General features: G+C 40.1%; 1 protein-coding gene, 1 long non-coding RNA gene and 1 pseudogene across 8 annotated transcripts in view; 2 read left to right on the top strand and 1 right to left on the bottom strand.

Annotated features, from left to right (window-relative positions):
- LOC139358529 (zinc finger protein 337) overlaps positions 1 to 7,475 on the top strand; it is a 37,486-nt gene extending 30,011 nt beyond the window's left edge. For 3 of the 7 annotated variants that reach the window (XM_071079774.1, XM_071079773.1, XM_071079777.1), the window contains one exon: positions 4,658 to 7,475. In XM_071079774.1, coding sequence (XP_070935875.1) covers positions 4,658 to 6,663 — 2,006 coding nt within the window. In that variant the 3' untranslated portion in view covers positions 6,664 to 7,475. Of the gene's footprint in view, positions 1 to 2,283; positions 3,231 to 3,328 lie in introns of those variants that run through there. The other 4 variants (XM_071079771.1, XM_071079772.1, XM_071079776.1 and 1 more) reach the window with 3 other exon arrangements.
- LOC139358533 (uncharacterized) overlaps positions 357 to 22,228 on the bottom strand; it is a 30,645-nt gene continuing 8,773 nt past the window's right edge. The window contains exons 2-4 of the long non-coding RNA XR_011613649.1: positions 21,284 to 21,388; positions 20,606 to 20,704; positions 357 to 2,288 (exon numbers count right to left, since the gene is read on the bottom strand). This is a non-coding gene — a long non-coding RNA (uncharacterized lncRNA). The remainder of the gene's footprint in view (positions 2,289 to 20,605; positions 20,705 to 21,283; positions 21,389 to 22,228) is intronic.
- LOC139358531 (mediator of RNA polymerase II transcription subunit 28 pseudogene) lies at positions 7,610 to 21,422 on the top strand (annotated as a pseudogene).

The following is a 22,228-nucleotide window of genomic DNA, read 5'->3' as shown; positions in this document are numbered from 1 at the left end:
GGATGATGATGATGATCAGGACTGATGATGATGATGATCAGGACTCATGATGATGATGATGATCAGGACTCATGATGATGATCAGGACTCTTGATGATGATGATAATGATGATCAGGACTGATGATGATGATGATGATCAGGTTCATGATGACGATGATGATCAGGACTCATGATGACGATGATGATTAGGACTCGATGATGATGATCAGGACTCATGATGATGATGATGATCAGGACTCGATGATGATGATGATCAGGAGTCGATGATGATGATGATCAGGACTCATGATGATGATCAGGACTCATGATGATGATGATGATGATGATCAGGACTCGATGATGATGATCATGATGCTGATGATGATGATCAGGACTCTTGATGATGATGATCAGGACTCATGATGATGATGATGATGATCAGGACTCATGATGGTGATGATGATGATCAGGACTCATGATGATGATGATGATGATCAGGACTCATGATGATGATGATGATCAGGACTCATGAGTCTGATCATGAGGATGATGATGATGATCAGGACTGATGATGATGATGATCAGGACTCATGTTGATGATGATCAGGACTCATGATGATGATGATCAGGACTCATGATGATGATGATGATGATGATCAGGACTCATGATGATGATGATGATCAGGACTCATGATGATGATGATGATCAGGACTCATGATGATGATGATGATCAGGACTCATGATGATGATGATGATCACGACTCATGATGATGATGATGATCAGGACTCATGATGATGATGATCAGGACTCATGATGATGATGATGATGATCAGGACTCTTGATGATGATGATGATGATCAGGATTCATGATGCTGATGATGATGATCAGGACTCATGATGATGATGATTATGATGATCAGGACTCGATGATGATGATGATCAGGACTCATGATGATGATTATCAGGACTCATGATGATGATGATGATGATCAGGACTCATGATGATGATGATGATGATGATCAGGACTCATGATGATGATGATCATGATGATGATCAGGACTCATGATAATGATGATGATGATGATGATCAGGACTCATGATGATGATGATGATCGGGACTCATTATGATGATGATGATGATGATCAGGACTTGATGATGATGATCAGGACTCATGATGATGATGATGATCACGACTTATGATGATGATGATGATGATCAGGACTCATGATGATGATGATTATCAGGACTCATGATGATGATGATGATGATGATTCTTGCCTCGACGACAATGATGATGATGATGATTCTTTCCGCTAGGGTGGACTTGTTCTCTCTTGGAGCAGTTTTAGTTCACAGTTAGGCCCTGTGTTCCTCTCTTCTCTTTTCATGCTATTTTACTGGCTTCCCTCACTCCTCACAGTGGGACCACAGGAGACTGCTAAAAAGTGATGTTAAGTTTTCTGCTTATGACAATGATAAATTTAGTTTTCTCTGTCTTGCTTTGTGTCAGTTTCAGGGTCATCTGTTTCTATTGACCTTTATATCCTATTTATTGAATGTGTGGACAGATTTAGCCTTACTTAGCTGCAGTTCTCCTCGAGTACTTAGAAGTCTCTTTTATGTCTTGTTTAAGAAACCCTTCGTAGATCAAGTTTATAAAGATACAAAGATTTAAAGATATAAAGTTTTGTTTTGTTTTGTTTTGAGACGGAGTTTCACTCTTGTAACCCAGACTGGAGTGCAGTGACGCGATCTTGGCTCCCTGGAACCTCCGCCTCCCAGGTTCAAGCAATTCTCTTGTCTTAGCTTTCTGAGTAGCTGGGATTACATGTGCTCACCACCACCCCTGGTTAATTTTTTTTGTATTTTTACTAGAGATGGGTTTCATCATGTTGGCCAGGCTGGTTTTGAACTCCTGACCTCAGGTGATCCACCCGCTTCGGCCTCCCAAAGTGCTGGGATTACAGACGTGAGCCACCATGCTTGGCCAATTATATATAAAGATTTTTGTTGTTGTTGCTTAACTCTTCTGTGTCTTTACAGATTTTTTTTAGGGAGGGCAGTTTGAACTATCCAATACTTGAAAAGATGGTTTTTACATCTTCTATATTCATAGTGGATTGTTCTATATCTACTAAGTTTTGTAGGACTTACTTTATATATTTTAGCCTACTATTAAATACATGCAAGGTTAGAATTATTATAATTTTATTGGCTTACAGGGAATCTTGTGTCCTCTGTACTTTCACCCTCATCTCCCATTCCTGGATTATTTTGAAGCAAATCCTGGTCGTCATATTTCATCTGTAAAACATAATAATAGTTACTATATTATTATCTATTTCATTTAATGTTAATATTAGTTCTTAAGATATTTTTGGTGACTGTAATGCTCATTTAACTTTCCTTATTTCATGGCATGTATATTTTGAGTTTACATCCTATAATACTTTCTTTCTTCCAGCATTTTTTTGTGAAGCAAATGTTAAACAATTATGTTTTGGTGGATACTAAAAAGTTGAAAGGCTTATAGAATGAACACCTGTCAGTCTTACCACCTACAGTCAGCATTTAGCTCTGTGCTCCATATTCTTTATCACTTACTTATCCAGCTGTACATTGCTCTCTCCATCCATAAGTCCATCTTCCTTTTGATGCTCTTTAATATTGGAGACATCATTATCCTTTACTGATAAACACTTCAGCATGCATATCAATAAGTAATATTATAATGTTTCTTTGTGGTTCTTCTTAGGACTGATGTAAGATGCATAAATCTTAAGTGTAACATTCAGTGAGCTTTGACATATGCATAACTTTATGTAATCTGGACCCCTATGACAACACATAACAATTACTTTCACCCCAGAAGTACTCTTATGCCTTTTTCCAGTCATTTCCTGCCCCCACATCCACCAGAGAAAATCACTATTTGGATTTTGTTCAATTCCTTAATTTCACCTATCTTAGAACTTCTTGTAAGTGGAATTACACAGTATACTCTCTGTCAGAAAATTAGCAGGTTGATTTTTTTTTTTATGGTTATTGTTGTTGACTTTGTCCTGTTGTTTCCCAAAAAAGCAGGTTCATACAGACTGTGGAGTTCTTTCCCATTCCTTGCTTCCCACCACCCCATAAAAAATGTGGGGGCATCCACTGAGAAATTTGGAGCCGGTGTGAGTTTTCATGGGTATGAGGTCTCTGCTTTTGGATTTATGATCGGTGCCACTCCCTCAGTTTGCATAGGTGGGAAGAGACTCCTTTCTTAGTCATCTCAAATATCATAGACATGACAAAATATCATAGACTGGGAGGCTTAAACAACAGACATTTATTTCTTACAGTTCTAGAATCTGCGAATTCCAAGATGAAGGTGCTGGCACCTTTGCTTCATTGTGAGGGTCCCCATCCTGGCTCGCAGGCTGCCACCTTCTTGCTGTGTCCTCTCATAGTCACCCCATGATCTCAACTAAACCTGTTTATCTCCCAACAACTCCACCTCCAAATACCATCACATTGGAGGTTAAGGCATCAACATATGAATTTAGGGGGGATGCTAACGTTCAGTCCATTATCAACTCCCTTCTCTCGCCCCCATATTAATTGCTTGCTGATTTGTCTGTCAGTTAATTAAAATAAAAGGCTTCTTGTCTACCACTGACTTCTGAAAGTGTGAATGTTTAATGTAATGGGAGTACATGTTAGGATTTTATTTAACTCATAAGTGAGGTTACTGGCAGAATGACAAAGCTGGTTCAGTGCAGGTATGAGAAGATGGGGTGTATGTGGGTAGTGCCAAAATAACACCATTGTAAGTTACCCTGTAACTTTACAGAATCAGCAAACTTAACTCTCATTATCTGAGTGATCAGAAAAATTAGAAATTATACAGATGATGTAGGAAAACTCATGTAATCATATATCCGACAAGTTTTGGAGTACTTTTCCTGGACAACATGGCGAAATCCCCTCTCTACAAAAAATACAAAAATTAGCCAGGCAGTGACACCTATGGCTTGACTACAGGCAGGCACCTGGAGTTCAGCTATTCGGGAAGTTAAGGTGAGAGGATCGTGTAAGCCTGGGAGGTCGAGGCTGCAGTGAACCATGATCATGCCACTGTACTCCAGCCTGGGCAACAGAGTGAGACCCTGTCTCAAAAAAACAAAAGTATTTATCATAATGGGATTTTGAATTATATCAAATCCTTTTCTGTATCTGTTGAGATGATCATATGTCTTTTGGTCCTTCACTCTGTTGATGTGATGTATCACAAGTATTGATTTGTGTATGTTGAATCATGATTGCATACCTGGGATAAATCTCATTTGGTCATTGTGTATTATCTTTTCTGTGTTACTGGATTGGGTTTGCTAGTATTTTGTTGAGGATTTTTCCATTTAGCGTCATCAGGGATATTGGCCTGTAGTTCTCTGTTTTTGTTGTGTTCTTGTCTGTTTTTGGTATCAGGATAATGCTGGTCTTGTAGAATGAGTTAGGAAGAATTCCTCCCCACCCCGCTTCAGGTTTTTGGAATAGTTTGAGAAGAATTGATGTTTGTTGTTCTTTATGAGTTTACTAGAATTAAGCAGTAAAGCAATTGGGTCCTAGGTTTTTCTTTGATAGAAGACTTTTCATTACTGATTCAGTCTCATTGTTGGTCTGTTCTCCAGGAATATATGCAGAACATGTCCTGCGGCCCAAGAATCTTGGACTTGCACATCAGAGGCAACAGCAACTACAATTTTCTGATCAAAGCTTCCAGAGTGACACAGCTGAAGGTCAAGAGAAAGAAAAAAGCTCTAAGCCCATGGCATTTTCCAGCCCACCCCTAAGACATGCAGTAAGCTCAAGGAGGAGGAACAGTGTAGTGGAAATAGAGTCTAGTCAAGGCCAGAGGGAAAATCCTACAGAAATAGACAAAGTATTGAAAGGAATAGAAAATTCAAGATGGGGAGCATTCAGGTGTGCAGAGCGTGGGCAAGACTTAAGCCAGAAGACGATAGTAATCATACACAAAAAAGCACATTCCAGGCAGAAACTTTTTACATGCAGGGAGTGTCACCAGGGCTTTAGAAATGAGTCAGCATTGCTCTTGCACCAGAAGACACACACAGGAGAGAAGTCCTATGTATGCAGTGAGTGTGGGCGAGGCTTCAGCCTCAAGGCAAATCTCCTCAGACACCAGAGGACACACTCAGGAGAGAAGCCTTTTCTGTGCAAGGTGTGTGGACGAGGCTACACCAGTAAGTCATACCTCACTGTGCATGAGAGAACACACACAGGAGAGAAGCCTTATGAATGCCAGGAGTGTGGGCGAAGGTTTAATGATAAGTCCTCATACAACAAGCACTTGAAGGCACATTCAGGGGAGAAGCCTTTTGTGTGCAAGGAGTGTGGGCGAGGCTATACTAATAAGTCATACTTCGTTGTGCACAAGAGAATACACTCAGGAGAGAAGCCTTACAGATGCCAGGAGTGTGGCCGAGGCTTTAGCAATAAGTCACACCTCATCACACACCAGAGGACACACTCAGGGGAGAAGCCCTTCGCGTGCAGGCAGTGTGAGCAAAGTTTTAGCGTGAAAGGAAGTCTCCTCAGACACCAGAGAACACACTCAGGGGAGAAGCCTTTTGTGTGCAAGGATTGTGAGCGAAGCTTTAGCCAAAAGTCAACTCTCATCTACCACCAGAGAACACACTCAGGGGAGAAACCTTTCGTTTGTAGAGAATGTGGGCAAGGGTTTATTCAGAAGTCAACTCTCGTGAAACATCAGATCACACACTCAGAGGAGAAGCCTTTTGTGTGCAAGGACTGTGGACGAGGCTTTATCCAAAAGTCAACCTTCACATTACACCAGAGGACACACTCAGAGGAGAAGCCTTATGGATGTCGGGAGTGTGGGCGAAGGTTTCGGGATAAGTCCTCGTATAACAAGCACCTGAGGGCACACTTGGGAGAGAAACGTTTTTTCTGCAGGGATTGTGGGCGAGGCTTTACCTTGAAGCCAAATCTCACCATACATCAGAGGACACACTCAGGAGAGAAACCCTTCATGTGCAAGCAGTGTGAGAAAAGTTTTAGTTTGAAGGCAAATCTTCTTAGACATCAGTGGACACACTCAGGGGAAAGGCCATTTAATTGCAAGGATTGTGGGCGAGGCTTCATCCTAAAGTCAACTCTCCTCTTCCACCAGAAGACACACTCAGGGGAGAAGCCTTTCATCTGTAGTGAATGTGGGCAAGGATTTATCTGGAAGTCAAACCTTGTGAAACACCAGCTTGCACATTCTGGCAAGCAGCCTTTTGTATGCAAGGAGTGTGGGCGAGGCTTCAACTGGAAGGGAAATCTCCTCACACACCAGAGGACACACTCAGGGGAGAAGCCCTTCGTGTGTAATGTGTGTGGACAAGGCTTCAGCTGGAAGAGAAGTCTCACCAGACACCACTGGCGGATACACTCAAAGGAGAAGCCTTTTGTGTGCCAGGAGTGTAAGCGAGGCTATACCAGTAAGTCAGACCTCACTGTGCATGAAAGAATACACACAGGAGAGAGGCCTTATGAATGCCAAGAGTGTGGACGAAAGTTTAGCAATAAGTCATACTACAGTAAGCACTTAAAGAGACACTTACGTGAGAAGGGTTTTTGTACAGGGAGTGTGGGTGAGGCTTCATCTTGAAGCCATATCTCACCAGCCATCAGAGGACACACACAGGAGAGTAACTTTGCTTTGTTACAAGCTTCAGTTGAGGCTGCATAACTTGTTTGTGAAGATATAACAAAGGCAGACAGAATCCAGAGGGCCACAGAGAACCTGAATTCAACCCATGTGTCCCCAAGAGATTCGGAGAAAAGAGGTCAATGTTTAAGGAACAGAGATGCCAGTTGAGGGGAGGGCATTATCTGGGCTATTGGGGAAATATGGTCTCTTTCCTACTGAGCACATGTTCTTGTATTTGTGTCAGGCTGTGCTTTCTAAGGACTGCTCTTAGCCAGTGACTGCAGAGCAGGGATACCAAGGGAGGTCTGTTACTGACAATCTCCCCAACCTCCTTGGACTGCAGGCAATCTAGGACACCTCCACCAAACCTCTTCTTGCACTTTCCTTCCCTCTGGCTGCCCTCCCAGCCTTCCTTGGTTTGAATGTCCTTAATTTATGTTGAAACGCTACATAAACTGTTTACTGTTGAAACAGTGTGACAGTATTAGGAAGTGGGACCTTTGGGAAGTGATTAAGTCAAGTCATGAAGATAGAGTTTTTGTGAATGGGATCAGGTGCCCTTATGAAAAGGCTTGATAGAGGGAGTTTGTCCTGTGGCCCTTCTATTTTCTGCTCTGTGAGGACACAATGCTCCTCCCTTCCAAAAGATGCAGCATGAAGGCATCATCTTAGAAACAGACATGAGCCCTCAACAGACAATTGAACCTACTGATATTTTGATGATGAACTTCGCCTCCAGAACTCTGGGAAAATAAAGTCCTCTTTATACATTTCCTAGCCAGTGGTATTTTGTTATAACAGCTCAAATAGACTAAGTAACTGCTCCCCTCATCATTCTCTCACAATCATATCTTGAAATAAAATCTCTGTACATGCAGTCCCATCTTGGTCTTTGCAGAGAACTCCCTCCAACACAGTGATACCAAGAACAGTCTGACAAAACAGGTGGTAAAATAGGGATCTGGGGACCACTCACCTGCCTGGCAGGAGTAAAGCAGGTTGGCTAGTGGGGCACAGGTAGGTGGTTAGCTGCAAAATATTTCACAGGTGATTTCCTGAGAAAATGCTTCAATGATAGAGAATGCTGTGGCATGTGTGATGATGCAGGCCTTGGAAAATGTAGGGAAAGTGCCTACAAAGAGCGGAGTAGACTGATTATCGCTGATCTGCATTACCACCTGCAGAAGGACCTTGAGAAATTGAAGACGTCATTCAGCCATTAGCAAACAGTGGTTAAGTAAACCAGGACTCCTTGGTGAGTGCTTACGAGGCCTTTATCTTCTTGGATAGAAGGCAGAATCATTGCCCAAATATGTGGGCTGAAGGCCTTGTGGCATAGCTCTACAGATGTTGGAATGCTTAGCCAATGCATGTCTATTTTGTAGAGGTCAGACCCTTTGTGAGGAAAATCTGGGATCCTGAAAAATGATACAGGAACATCTCCATGGATGCCCAAGATTGCCTCTGCCATGCTCCCAGCCACAGACCATCTGAGTGTGTAGAAATGGCCCATCCTTCCTTATGAATAGCATTTCCACCATTCATTACCACAGAACCTTCACAATTAAGGCCAGCTTAATGCACATGTGCCCTACATAGCTGTACACAACCCCTGTCCAGCACAGGGAAGATACATGCAATATGCCTATCCATTTGTAAACGGTATTTGTGATGCTTGTCCTTCAACTTCCATAACTTTCCTCATACTCATTTTGAGTTTCACTATACATTGTGGGTTCACCAGAATTCTGTGCTTCTCTTCCATATTAAACACATTTACATCTGAGTAATCAGGGACACTGACAGCCCCAAGAGACACCACTGTCCATTTGGACCCAGAATTTGATGTGAATTCAGAAGACAACATCTTAGCATAAACAGCCAAGGAACCTGGTCAACGCATTTCCTGCTCAAGTTCCTTTTGAGCAGGAAAATGATCACACAGATGGGATTGGAAACATAAGGCAACTCATAGCTACTTTTTCCCTGTTTCTTACTCAACATGAAGTTAGTGCACTGGTAGAATGTGCATATGGAGAAGTGAAGTAAAACAGTTGAATTAGAGATTAGACACCGTGGTTCATGCCTATAATCCCAACACTTTCTGATGCCAAGTTGAGTGGATCGCTTGAGTGCAGGAGTTCAAGACCAGCCTGGCTAAAGTGGCAAAATCCCATCTCTACAAAAAACTAGCCAGGTGTGGTGGCACATGCCTGTAGTCCAAGCTACTTGGGAGGCTTAGATGGGAGGATCACCTGAGGCTGGGGAGTTGAGGCTGCAGTGAGCTGTGACCACACCACTGCACTCAAGTCTGGGCAACAGAGTGAGACCTTGTCTAAAAAAAGCAAAAAAAAAAAAAAAGGTTGAATTAGTTTCTGCAACATTTCTAACATTCTAAAAAAAAAACACACATCCTAATAGGAGCAACAAAGTAGAAACTGTCATTTCACTGACTGTGCTGATTAAATGGGCAATGCACAATATAATGATGAACAGGAAAGCTTGACAAATACATATGCACACACACACACACACATATATATAATATAATTATATAAACACATAATTATATTTGGGATTACACTTGTAACCCCAGCACTTTGGGAGGCCGAGGCAAGTGGATCACGAGATCAGGAGATCAAGACCATCCTGGCTAACACGGTGAAACCTAGTCTCTACTAAAAATACAAAAAATTAGCCGGGTGTGGTGGCGGGTGCCTGTAGTCCCAGCTACTCGGGAAGCTGAGGCAGGAGAATGGTGTGAACCCGGGAGGCAGAGCTTGCAGTGAGCCAAGATCGCGCCACTGCACTCCAGCCTGGGTGACAGAGCGAGACTCCATCTAAAAAAAAAAAAAAAAATTGCCAAGAACTACCCAGCATGTATCAGCAGAAAGTTGAGTCCCTAATATGACAGTATTCCTCAAGAAAATAAACTATTTACCTGGGGACAAACTGACTACATCAGCCACCTGCCAGCCTCTAAAAAACAGTGATTCAGCCTCACAGGGATAAATACCTGGATTTATTCCAAACATGGATTTGCCTTTCTAGTGCTGTAAGGCTCAGCCAGCACTATTGCTCATGCCTGATCCAAAGACATGAAATACCAAGTAATATAACATCCAACCCAGGAGATTCACTTCATAGCAAAAATGCTATCGGAGTGTAAGAGTAGATAACAACTCTAAATATATATGTATCCAACAACAGAGCACTCAGATACATAAAGCAAATACTATAAAAAATAAAGATTCCAAGACAATAACTATTGAGAACTTCACTGTCAGCATTGGATCATCTAAACAGAAAAATCAACAAACATTGGATTTAAACTGCACTTTAGACCAAATGGACCTAACAGATATTTCAGAATCTTTTATCCAACAGCTGTAGAACACACATTCTTCTCATCAGCACATGGAACATTCTCCAGGGTAAACCTAATACATTAGGCCACAAAACAAGTCTCAACATTTTTTTTTTTTTAAAGACAGGGTCTTGCTCTGTCATCCAGGCAGGAGTGCAGTGCTGTTATCATAGCTCACTGCAGCCTTGAACTCTTGAGCTCAAATGATCCCCTCTTCAGCCTGCCAAGTAATAAGGACTACAGGTGCACACCACAATGCCTAGTTAATTTTCAACGTTTTGTAGAGACAGTGTCTCACTATGTTGTACCCAGTCTTGTCTCAAACTCTGGGCCTCAAACAATCCTCCCACTTGAGGAGCTTCAGATTCCCAAAACACCAGGATTACAGGCGTGAGCCACCAAGCCTGGCCTCAACAAATTTTTAAAAATTGAGGCCTGTAATCCCAGAACTTTGGGACGCTGAGGCGGGCAGATCACAAGGTCAGGAGTTCAAGACCGTCCTGGCTAATATGGTGAAACCCCGTCTTTAGTAAAAATACAAAAAATTAGCTGGGCGTGGTGGCGGGCACCTGTAGTCCCAGCTACTCAGGAGGCTGAGGCAGGAGAATGGCATGAACCCACGAGTTGGAGCTTGCAGTGAGCCAAGATCCGCCACTGCACTCCAGTGTGGGCGATAGAGCGAGACTCCATTTCAAAAAAAAAAAAAAAAAAAATTTAAATCACATCTAGTATCTTCTCAGGCAACAATGGAATAAAACTAAGTATCAATAACAAGAGGAACTTTAGAAACTACAAATACATGGAAATTAACATATTCCTGAATGATGGTCAATGAAGAAATTAAGAAGGAAATAAAAACATTTCTTCAAGTAAAAAATGTTGGAAACACACATCTCAAAACCTATGGGATACAACAAAAGCATTGCCATGAGGGAAATTTGTAACAATTAATAACTAGAGTCAAAAAGCAGAAAGACTTCAAATAACCTAATGAGACACCTCAAGGAAAGAAAAACCAAACCCCAAATTAGTAAAAGGAAGACAGAATAAAGATCAGAGCAGAATAAAACAAAATAGAGACAAAATCTACAAGGAAACAATCACAGGGAAAGTTGTGTGGTTTTTTTGTTTGTTTGTTTTATTTTTTTTTAAGATAAAATCAATAAACCAGTAGCCAGACTAACCAACAATACAAAGAGGAAGCTCAAATAAATAAAATTAGAAATGAAAAAGAAAACATTACAACTGATTCCACAAAAATGCAAAGGATCATTAGAGACTCTTATAAGCAACTACACACTAACAAAGTGGAAAACCTAGAGGAAACGAATAAATTCCTAGATGCATTTTATATAACAAGATTGAATCATAAAGAAATACAGGCTATTCAAGACATGGTGACTCCACTAGGTGATATGTTCTCTTAGCAGCTACCAGGGATCCCACCACCCACACTGGAGCTCCGGGGCCAGGCTTCACTTCTTCAGGCAGCACCAGATACTCTGAGACCTTCTAACAGTACCGGGTGAATGAGTTGGAGTCATCTTTCAAGGCTTGCTTAGCTTCTCTGGTGAGTGAGGACTATGTCAATGGCATTGATCAGGAAAACATTTAAACTGGTGTTGATCAGTATATCTAGGAGTTTCTGGATATTGCAACACAGGCAGAATGTTTTCCTACAGAAAACGATTGCAATTATTTGTCCAGACACCAGAGCAAGTTACCAAAGAGGATGTCTCAGAACTAAGGAATGAATTACAACAGAAACACACACTGTCCAGAAGCACTTGACAAAGCTGAGGCATTGGCAACAGGGGCTGAAGGGCATCAAATGTGCAGCACAGAACACCAGCCAGCAGCCCTCAGGGCTCCTCCGTGTACCTCAAGCAGGCATCTGCCAACATCCCTGCACCCCAGAAGCTGACCTGAGCACAAAGTTCAAGGCCATCAGCCCAAGATTGGGCTGGTGTCTGAGGCCGCCCTGTGCAGACAGTTTGCCACAAATCCCTTCTCGTGAACTTGGGATTTTGAATGAAGGAGTTAGTTTTATGCTCCCACCTAAATTTTTTTCACTATTTTTATAAGCTGTTAATGTCTTAAGTACTTTACAAAATGCCCAGAGCTTGAGTAAACCAAATTCTTTTTCTCTTTAGCACAGTTAAGACTGTCAGTGTGGTGACACTTATAGATTCTGTGTTTTTATGTTTGTATGACTTTTCATTTTTTTGTGTGTATTTCCTATTATTTGATCTGAGGGAAAAAAAAAATTGCAATAGCCTGAGAATCAGGGGATTAGGATTTTGGTTGTAGGCCTTTTATGATAATTACCCTTCAGTGGTAGTATAGAAAAATATGTAAATTTGCTGTTTCAAGACTTCAGAATACTTCAGAAGAGGAATCTAATGCAACCATGTTTGTAATGCTTCCAAAGCTCTTAGAATGGGGATTTTTTGTGTGAATAGGTCAGAATGGATTAAGGTTTCCTGGGTTAGGGTAGTCACATTACAGTAGGATCCTTAGGTTGAGGCTGACTTTTATTCAGGGTAAGGTTATATTTTGTGTGGTGTTGGTTTACTTTTTTTTTTTTTTTTTATAGGGAGGGACATAGTAGGATCAGTGATATGCTAAATTTTGTCATGTTCTGCAATAAGGAATCCATTTAAGTAATGGGGCAGAAGACCCTGTTCTCAGTAACATGGCAGTTGGGGCATAGGTGAAGTATGAGAGGCTAAAGCTTGCTCTGATTATCTTTTTTTGTTTTCAGTTTTGTTTGCTTATATTGTTTTTATTTTACATTTTGGGAAGAGAGAGATTTTCCATTAAGGAAGATTTTTGCTGTGGATTTGATTCCAAGGGACTGGGGTCTCAGGGTGGAGGTGGGCTTGCGGGTGCGATCCTTGGCTACTTAACCTCCACCAAGAGCATGCGGCGCCTCTGCCTTTGGGAAGATATTTTGCTCTCTCGTTCGTTCCACAGGCCACCTCAGATACTCTGTTGAATTGCTGTTAAGAAATACAAGCATTGTTTCAGGCTCTCATTGCGTGAGGTTTTCCAGTGTTTTATGCAGTCTTTTATTAGATTACATCTTTTTACTCAGAACAAATGCTTCACTGTCATCTGAGCAGGGAGTACTCCTGTGGCTCAGTGTTTGGCTCACTTTGTTTTCTCCAGCCTTGAAGGTCCCTCCCACACACACTGACATCCATTCATCTCTTGATCTGACCTAGATGCCACCTGGTCCCTAAAGCCTCCCAGCACCTTTTCTGCTGCATCCCTAGGGCACAGGACTTTTATCTCTTCTATCGTCCTTTTTAAGTTCTCCCTTGTGGGTTAGTCATTTGTATCTGTCTCCCTGCCCATCACTAATTGTACACCCAAAAATATTAGACATTATTCCCTTTGAATATACCAGGACCATATGTTATTTATCCTTATAAATGATAGCTATTACTCTGTTTTGTCTGTGTATATACAGTATCTGGCCTTGAACCTGTGATTAATTGCCTGAGACCAATGAATCCCCTCTGTTAGAATGTATAGTTTAAACAAAGCTTTTAAAACCCACATTATATTACCTCAAGGTTGTTAGCCTAGTCATCTAATGGTGATTCAAAACTCTGATTAGCAGCTTTAGATTTCTTGATTAAAGACCTAAATAAACTAAGTTTTAGGCTTTTTTTTTTTTTTTTGAGACGGAGTCTCACTCTGTTGCCCAGGCTGGAGTGCGATGGCGCGATCTTGGCTCATTGCAACCTCCGTCCCTCCAGGTTTAAGCAATTCTCTGCCTCAGCCTCCAGAGTAGCTGGGATGACAGGCACGTGCCACCACGCCTGGCTAATTTTTTGTATTTTCAGTAGAGACGGGGTTTCACCATCTTGGCCAGGCTGATCTTGAAATCCTGACCTTGTGATCCACCCAACTTGGCCTCCCAAAGTGCTGGGATTACAGGCATGAGCCAACGCACTCGGCCTTTATTTATTTATTTATTTATTTATTTTGAGACAGAGTCTCACACGGTTGCCAGGGCTGGAGTGCAATGATGCCATCTCAGCTCGTTGCAATCTCAGCCTCCCAGGTTCAAGCAATTCTGCCTCAACCTCCTGAGTATCTGGGATTACAGGTGCCTGCCACTATGCCCAGCTAATTTTTTTTTTTTTTTGTATTTTTTTAGTAGAGATGGGGTTTCACTGTGTTGGCCAGGCTGGTCTCAAACTCCTGACCGTGATCTGCCCATCTCAGCCTCCCAAAGTGTTGGGATTACAGGCCTGAGCCATCGCGCCTGGCCAGTTTTAGGCATTCTTTAAAAGGGGTTTTTAGTGAAAAGATTGGAAACTATTCTATTTAGTGCTCAGTGAAAATATTTTGAATTAATGTATATACCAGTTATTGCCATTTCCCTATTTAATTCAGAAGTTTTTTAAAATAAATAGAAATTTTTCAATCTTGAAAAAAGAAAAGGCATACAAAACCTGAACAGACTAATAAGTAACGAGATTGAATCCATAATAAAAAGTCTCCCAAGAGTGAAAAATCTAGGACCAGATGGCATTGCTGCTACATTCAACTTCAAAAGAACAACTAACATTAATTCTCAAATTATTCCAAAAACATGAAGAGGCAGAAATTATTTCAAACTTAATCTATGAGACCAGCATTACTCTGATACCAAGGAAACAACAGCCAAAAAGTCCCTTATGAACATACAGTAAAAATCTTCAAGAGTACTAGCAAACTGAACCTAGCAACACATCAAAAAGATACCATGATCAATGGGCTCTACCTCAGGGATGCAAAAGAGGTTGAACATATGCAAATCAATAAATGTGATATATCACATCAACAGATTGAAAGACAAAAACTATGATCTTCTCAATAGATGCAGGAAAAGCATTTGATATAAGTTAACATTCCGTCCTGATAAAAACTGTCAACAAATTAGGCATAGAAAAAACATACCTCAACATAATATAGGCCACATATTACAAACCCACAGCTAACATCATAATGAATAGGGGAAAGCTGAAAGTCTTTCCTCTAAGAACTGAAACATGAATCAAATGCCTACTTTCACCTCTCTTATTAACATAGTAGTGGAAGTCTTAGAATCAAGCAAGATAAAGAAATAGGCATCCAAATTGGAAAACAGAAAGGCAAATTATACCTTTTTACAGACAAGATGATCATTCTAAAGCCTTCACCAAAAAACTTAGAATAAACAAATTCAATAAAGTGACAAAAAAAAAAAAAGGCAAGATGTGGTGAAAAGGCAATTCTTATACACTGCTGCTGGGAATGTAAATTAGTACAGCCATTATGGAAAATGATACGGAGGTTCTTTTTAAAACTACAAATCGAACTGCCATACAATGAAGCAATCCTACAACTTGGTATCTATTCAAAGGAAAGAAAATCAGGCGGGGTGTGGTGGCTCAAGCCTATAATCCCAGCACTTTGGGAGGCCGAGGTAGGTGGATCACAAGGTCAAGAGATCAAGACCATCCTGGTCAACATGGTGAAACCCCGTCTCTACTAAAAATACAAAAATTAGCTGGGTGTGGTGGTGCGTGCCTGTAGTCCCAGCTGCTCAGGAGGCTGAGGCAGGAGAATCGCTTGAACTTGGGAGGCGGAGGTTGCAGGAAGCCAAGATTACACCATTGCACTCCAGCCTGGGCGACAGAGCGAGACTCTGTCTCAAAAAAAAAATTTAAAGAAAGAGGGATGTTTAGAACACACCAGAAAGTCCAAGTCATGAACAGTCTGTGTAAGTCACAATAAGAAGATTTATTTCCCAAAAAAAAGAAAAAAAGAAAGAGGCCAGGCAAGTGGCTCATGTCTGTAATCCCAGCACTTCGGGAGGCCAAGGTGGGCAGATCACCTGAGGTCAGGAGTTGGAGACCAGTCTGGCCAACATGGCAAAAACCCTGTCTCTAATAAAAATACAAAAATTAGCCAGGCATGGTGGTGCACACCTGTCATCCCACCTTTTCGGGAGGCTGAGGCAGGAGAATCACTTGAACCTGGGAGGCAGATGTTGCAGTTGCAGTGAGCTGAGATCACATCACTGCACTTCAGCCTGGGCGACAGAATGAGACTGTCAAAAAAAAAAAAAAAAAAAAAAACTTTTATATGATGAAGTTGTCTATAATTAAAAGGAAATTATAGTGATCTTTCTAGAGATTGGGCTTGATGCAAAAAACAACACTTATATATTAAATAATTGCTTCGAACAATGAAATTTTCCTAAGGGATTGATTTACTCTTAATAGATTATAATATATTTTAATTTTTTTTAACCCAAAGTTCAACTTTTATTGCACCTCACCATTTTTTTGTTTTCTCTCCCTTCTAAAATAGTAATGCCCTCCTTCAACTCATTTTCAGCTCATATATGTTTTTTTCAAGTTCTCTTTGTTGAGGTCTGATGCTAACAATATTTTCTTAAGGTCTAAACAAAATGTTTTCTTCCAACGTAATATTCAGTGCAGTGAGGAAGGTGTTTTCTTTTGCCTTTTGGTAACTGGCCTAACAGATTTTACGATTTATTGAAACAATTCCTATGCCATTATTACTAAGTTTTGCTTTGCTTAGGAAAAAACTGAGATTAAAACAACTTTTTAAATTAAATTTATTACATCCATATATCTTTCTGTATGTGCTTTTACAGTCCTTGTGACATTGATTTATAAGGCCTTGACTCCTGGGTCTAAAAAGGACACCAAGTCCCACTAAATCTTAAAAACTGACAGCAATTAAAGCCTCATCTTCAGGCCTGGTAAAAGATGCCAATCAAAATAAACTACATTTCAAACTACAGAAATGAAAGCTATTCAACTCCTCAAGACCAAGAGACTATCAAGGAAGAGGTGGGCATGTGAGATTGTATGGGCTGATTTTGAGAGATAAAATAGTTCAGTTTCTTTAATGTCAAAGACACACAAATGCAAGACCAGCATATAGGCCCCTGTGTCAGATTAACAAGGTTTTCTTAAAGCATTAACTGACTCCCTAATAAAGGTTATAAATGGTATAAAAAGCTTATGGAAGTTATATCTTATGGTTAACATTAAAATTTTATAGATTGTTTATAAAATTTTGAAAAACAAATCTAATTGGCTTCATCCTGTTTTTATTAGGGCTTATTTGGAAAATTAAGTCTCCTCTCTGAAAGAATGAAGGTTTTCACCCTTTTTTGAAATCTTTATGTTATCACTTCAGTTAAATGAATAACATATTTTACAATGACCTGTAATCTCATTTTATAATATTGAGTGTTTAAACCTTTGATATTTGACAAACTTTCCAAAGTGAAATTATAAATTATGCCTTTTTCTGACCTAATGAATCCTTTAAGGTATAAAGTTCCCTAAAGTCCAAAAATGACATATATGGGGGTTTTTTGGTACAAAAATTATACAGGAAACATTGTCAAATATGAAATGCTATTTGGTTTTCTTTGGGCTGCATTGTATAAATATATTATTGATGTGTTCCAAAATTATGAAAAAATCCTATAATTCTGATAGGACTTAGTGTACGTTATCAGTAATAATTATAATTATGTTAGTGTGTCACAAAGGTAACAAGTTTTCTTGTCAATTGCGTCTTTGACTACGACTGCTCTAAAATTTTTTGTCATCCATGGACAATTGTTGTTTTGGTCCTCTTTAGAAGGTGGTTTTATAATCAGCTATAAAACTCTGAATAGGTGCTCCTCAATGCTAGTTTCTGATAACTTTGGAGGCTGTGACATCGGAATAGAGGAAAAACTTTCAGGACTCAGAGAGCTGAAATGCTCATGAATATCAAGCAAAACAAAAATTAACTGCATGGACTGAACTAATAGAAGACTGAAGTAATCTTTTTGACTTTTTACTTAAAATGTTGCTGATCCTTTGTTCTGTTTTTTCAGTCAAAGAAACCTTTCTTTTGAGCTATTGACAGCTTTTAACAATTAAGTATACACCTATGAACAAAATCTGGAACATATTTGTTTCTCTCTACCTGATTTCTCCAGAATTTGGAAGTTATTTGTGAATATTCTTAACTTATTGGCAATATAGCTATTGCATACGCAGAGTAAGAATCTGTTTTCATTTGTAACAGGACACAATTTGAGAATCTGGTTATTTTACCAAGGCTTTGACTTGAATGGTATACTTTCCTTTAAGGAATCAAACTTGACATACAGAGCCAATAAAAGCTCCTTGAGAAAACTGGCCCACACCTCATCTACACAGTCCCTGCACAGGGCTCCTGACCTGTAGTAAGTAGGGACTGTCATTTTCTGACAGGCTCAGGGCCCCAAGTTACTTTAAAGCCTCAAGAGGAGAATTCACACAATTCATGAGTATTTGATGGTACAAATCCATGGCTGTGCTTGGCTTTAAAAAGTCTTATCTGAGATTCCTTCTATGAAAAAAGTTCCATCAAAGCCAATTTTAAAAACCTATTGAAAAAATCATTATTCTTGCTGCACTTTATACAAATAATCTGGCCAAATATAATAAGCCAAATTGGTCCTATCATGATTTGTCTTTAGTAAAAATGGGAAACTAGGAGAGAAAAATTATGTTTCAAAAACTATAGTACACCTGTTCTTAGATTCTAGTCTTGCTTGTTTTCAATTTTTATTATTTTCAACAGTTTGAACTGAATTCTAATTTTTCCTGGTTACTGGTCTCCAAAATAATGTTTTCAATACTTTTCTTCTTTCTTTTCCTTTTTTGCCACATTTTTCCTAATTTGAAATCACTGAAAACTAAGATGTGATTTCTTAAAGCCCTGCAAAATGAATCTGGACAACTTAATGTCAGAAGAAAGTAACAGAAACCTATTTACATACATAAGCCACTTTCATACCTGCCTACTGATGTACAGACTTCAGAGTAATGTGGTCTATATTGATTTTCCAGGATTGTTCTTTTGTTTGTTGTTGTTTTTCTCCCTTTTTCTCCCGGTTTTCTCTTCATAGAACATGAGAATTCTCAACCTGCTAAAAATGAGTTTTCTTAACTCAGGACCTGCACATCTAGGAGTAAACCATCCTACTCGTGAATGATCAGAGAAAACCTGAGACCAGAGACTCACTTTCTTCTAAAATGCTTTCTCCAAAATATTTTTAAAAAAGAAAAGGGGGGAAATGTGAAAGGAAAATAAATCTTAGAGACCCAAAAATCACTAAACTAAAGGGAAAAGGCAAGCTGAAAACTGTTTAGGGCAAGCTTGCCTCCCATTCGATTCAAAGTCATCCCTCTGCTCACTGAGATAAATGCATATCTGATTGCCTCCTTTGGAAAGGCTAATCAGAAACTCAAAAAAAAAGCAACCATTTGTCTCTCACCTACCTGTGACCTGAAAGCACCCTCTGTGCTTGAGTGGTCCCACCTTTCCACCTTTCCTGATGGAATCAATCAATGTATGTCTTACGTATATTGATTAATGTCTTATGTCTCCCTAAAATGTATAAAACTGGCCAGGTGTGGTGGCTTATGCCTGTAATCCCAGACTTTGGGAGGTTGAGGCGGGTGGATCACAAGGTCAGGAGTTCAAGATCAGCCTGGTAAAGATAGTGAAACCCTGTCTCTACTAAAGTTACAAAAATTAGCCGGGCAAGTGGCGGGAGCCTGTAATCCAAGCTACTTGGGAGGCTGAGGCAGAGAACTGCTTGAACCTGGGAGGCAGAGGTTGTGGTGAACCAAGATTGCACCACTGCACTCCAGCCTAGGCAACAGAGCAAGACTCTGTCTCAAAAAAAAAAAAAAAACCAGCTATGCCCCCACCACCTTGGGCACATGTCATCAGGACCTCCTGAGGCTGTATCACAGGCGCACATTTTCAACCTTTGCAAAATAAACTTTCTGAATTCACTGAGACCTGTCTCAGATTTTTGAGGTTGACACATGAAATCAGACATACCAGCAGAACAAAATAGAGCCCAGAACTAAACCAATACATTTATAGTCAATTGATTTTTGACAAAAGTGCCAAGAATACACAACGGGGAAAGGGCAGTCTCTTCAATACATGTTGCTGAGAAAACTGAATAACTACATACGGTAGAATGAAATCAGAACTTTGTCTTACACCATATCCAAACATCAACTCAAAATGTATTGCAAACTTAAATGTAAGACCTGAAACTAAAAAACTACTAAAAGAAAACTTAGGGGAAATGCTCCATGATATTGGCAAGGATTTTTTGGATATGACTCCAAAAGCACAGGTTACAAAAATATATAAATGGAATTACATCAAACTAAATAGCTTCTGCACAGGAAAGAAAGAAAAAAAAAATCAACAGAGTGAAGACACAACTAAAAGAATGGGAGAAAATATTTGTAAACCACATATCTGATAAGAGGTTAACATCCAAAGTATATAAGAAACTCAGGATCATGCCTGTAAACCTAGCACTTTGGAAGGTTGAGGTGGGTGGATCACCTGAGGTCAGGAGTTCGAGAGCAGCCAAGCTAACATGGTAAAATCCCATCTCTACTAAAAATACAAAAATGAGTGGGGCAAGGTGACACACACCTGTAGTCCCAGCTATTTGGGTGGCTGAGGTACCAGAATCACTTGAACTCTGGAGGTGGAGGTTCTCAGTGAGGTGCCATTATGCCACTGCACTCCAGCCTGGGTGAGAGAGAGAGAGAAAAAAAAAGAATATGACAAATAGCAGTTTCAGTATGGGAAAGACATATACTTTCTTATACTTCTGCCATTGTCCACTGCATGATTTATTCACATATTTTGGAGTATAGGGAAGGCAGGATTCTGCAATTCTGAATAATGGAAACTGTGGCCAAGTATATAAAGCCCAGGTAGCAGTTATTAGGTATTCTGATAATACTTTGACGACCTTGTTTGTCAGCTGGTATTAACTTGGATGTGTTCTTGTTTAGTTATTATTCAATTGGTGTCTTCTTATTTTCACTTCTGACTTCAACAAATACCTGGAAACTTATTCTGTATTTGGCACAGATCTATGCTGTGGAAGAACAATAAATATAGTAGTGCTCTCAAAAACTTGCAATAAATGGGCCAGGTGCAGTGGTTCATGCCTGTAATACTAGCACTTTGGGAGGCCAAGGCAGGCGGATAACTTGAGATCAGGAGTTGAGACCACCCTGGCCTACATGGTGAAACCCCATCTCTACTAAAAATACAAAAATTAGCCAGGTGTGGTGGTGGGTGCTTGTAATCTCAACTAACCTTGAGGCTGAGGCAGAAGAATCACTTGTGACTGGGAGGTGGAAGTTGCAGTGAACCAAGATGGCGCCAACACACTTCAGCTTGGGCAACAGAGCCAGACACCATCTAAAAGAAAAGAAAAAAACCTGCAATAAATGCAGAATGATAGATGCAGACTGGTAATTTGGGGATACTGTTGAGAACTAAAGAAATAAAGTGCTTGGGATCATAGGATATAAAAAATACTTCATGGAGAAAGTGGGCCTCAAGAATGGCTGTGACTAGACCAGTAATTAAGGAAGCAGGGGCCTCCACATTTTATCCTCCTGCACTCACTCTTAAGTAATAAGGGGACAGAAAAGGAGGGGCATGAAAGGAAGTCTTTTTTTATCCTACTTCTAGGGAAACTGCCCCAAGAAAACTTTGGTCAGCAGCTTCTATAAATCATTGTGAATCTCATGATCCATAACATGCAAAAGAAACTCCTCTGTTTACATTTTTAAGTCTCATAGTATTCCATCTTGCAGATACACCAAATTTTATTTTGTGGTCCCTGGAGCACCCAAGGGTGGTTTCCATTTCCACCCTTTTGAATTTACAGTGCTGCAGGAAATGCTCTAGTATCTGTATCCTGTAAAAGTTGTGAAAGTATTTCCAAGGGTAAATTTCTAGCAGTGGGAATGATTGTTCAAGGGATAGATTATGCCAAATTATTCTCAAAGGAGGCTGCACCAATTTATATTCCCTCCACCAGTACACAATGGCCTGTTTTCCTACCTGGTCACCAGCTCTGACTGTCAAACATTAAACTTTTGCTTATCTCATATATGTAGGTGGTATCTTCTTATAGTTTGGATTTGCATTTCTTAAAATGTGAGTATGACTGACCACCTTTCCGGGACTAATTGGCTGTATTTACTTTTCTATCCTCTGGCCAAGTTAAGTGTTAAGAATCCAGGGAAGATA

This window comes from Macaca nemestrina, chromosome 15, assembly GCF_043159975.1.
Source record: "Macaca nemestrina isolate mMacNem1 chromosome 15, mMacNem.hap1, whole genome shotgun sequence".
NCBI lineage: Eukaryota > Metazoa > Chordata > Mammalia > Primates > Cercopithecidae > Macaca > Macaca nemestrina.
The sequence above is the reverse complement of the archived record's forward strand: the minus strand, read 5'-3'. Positions and strand labels throughout refer to the sequence as shown.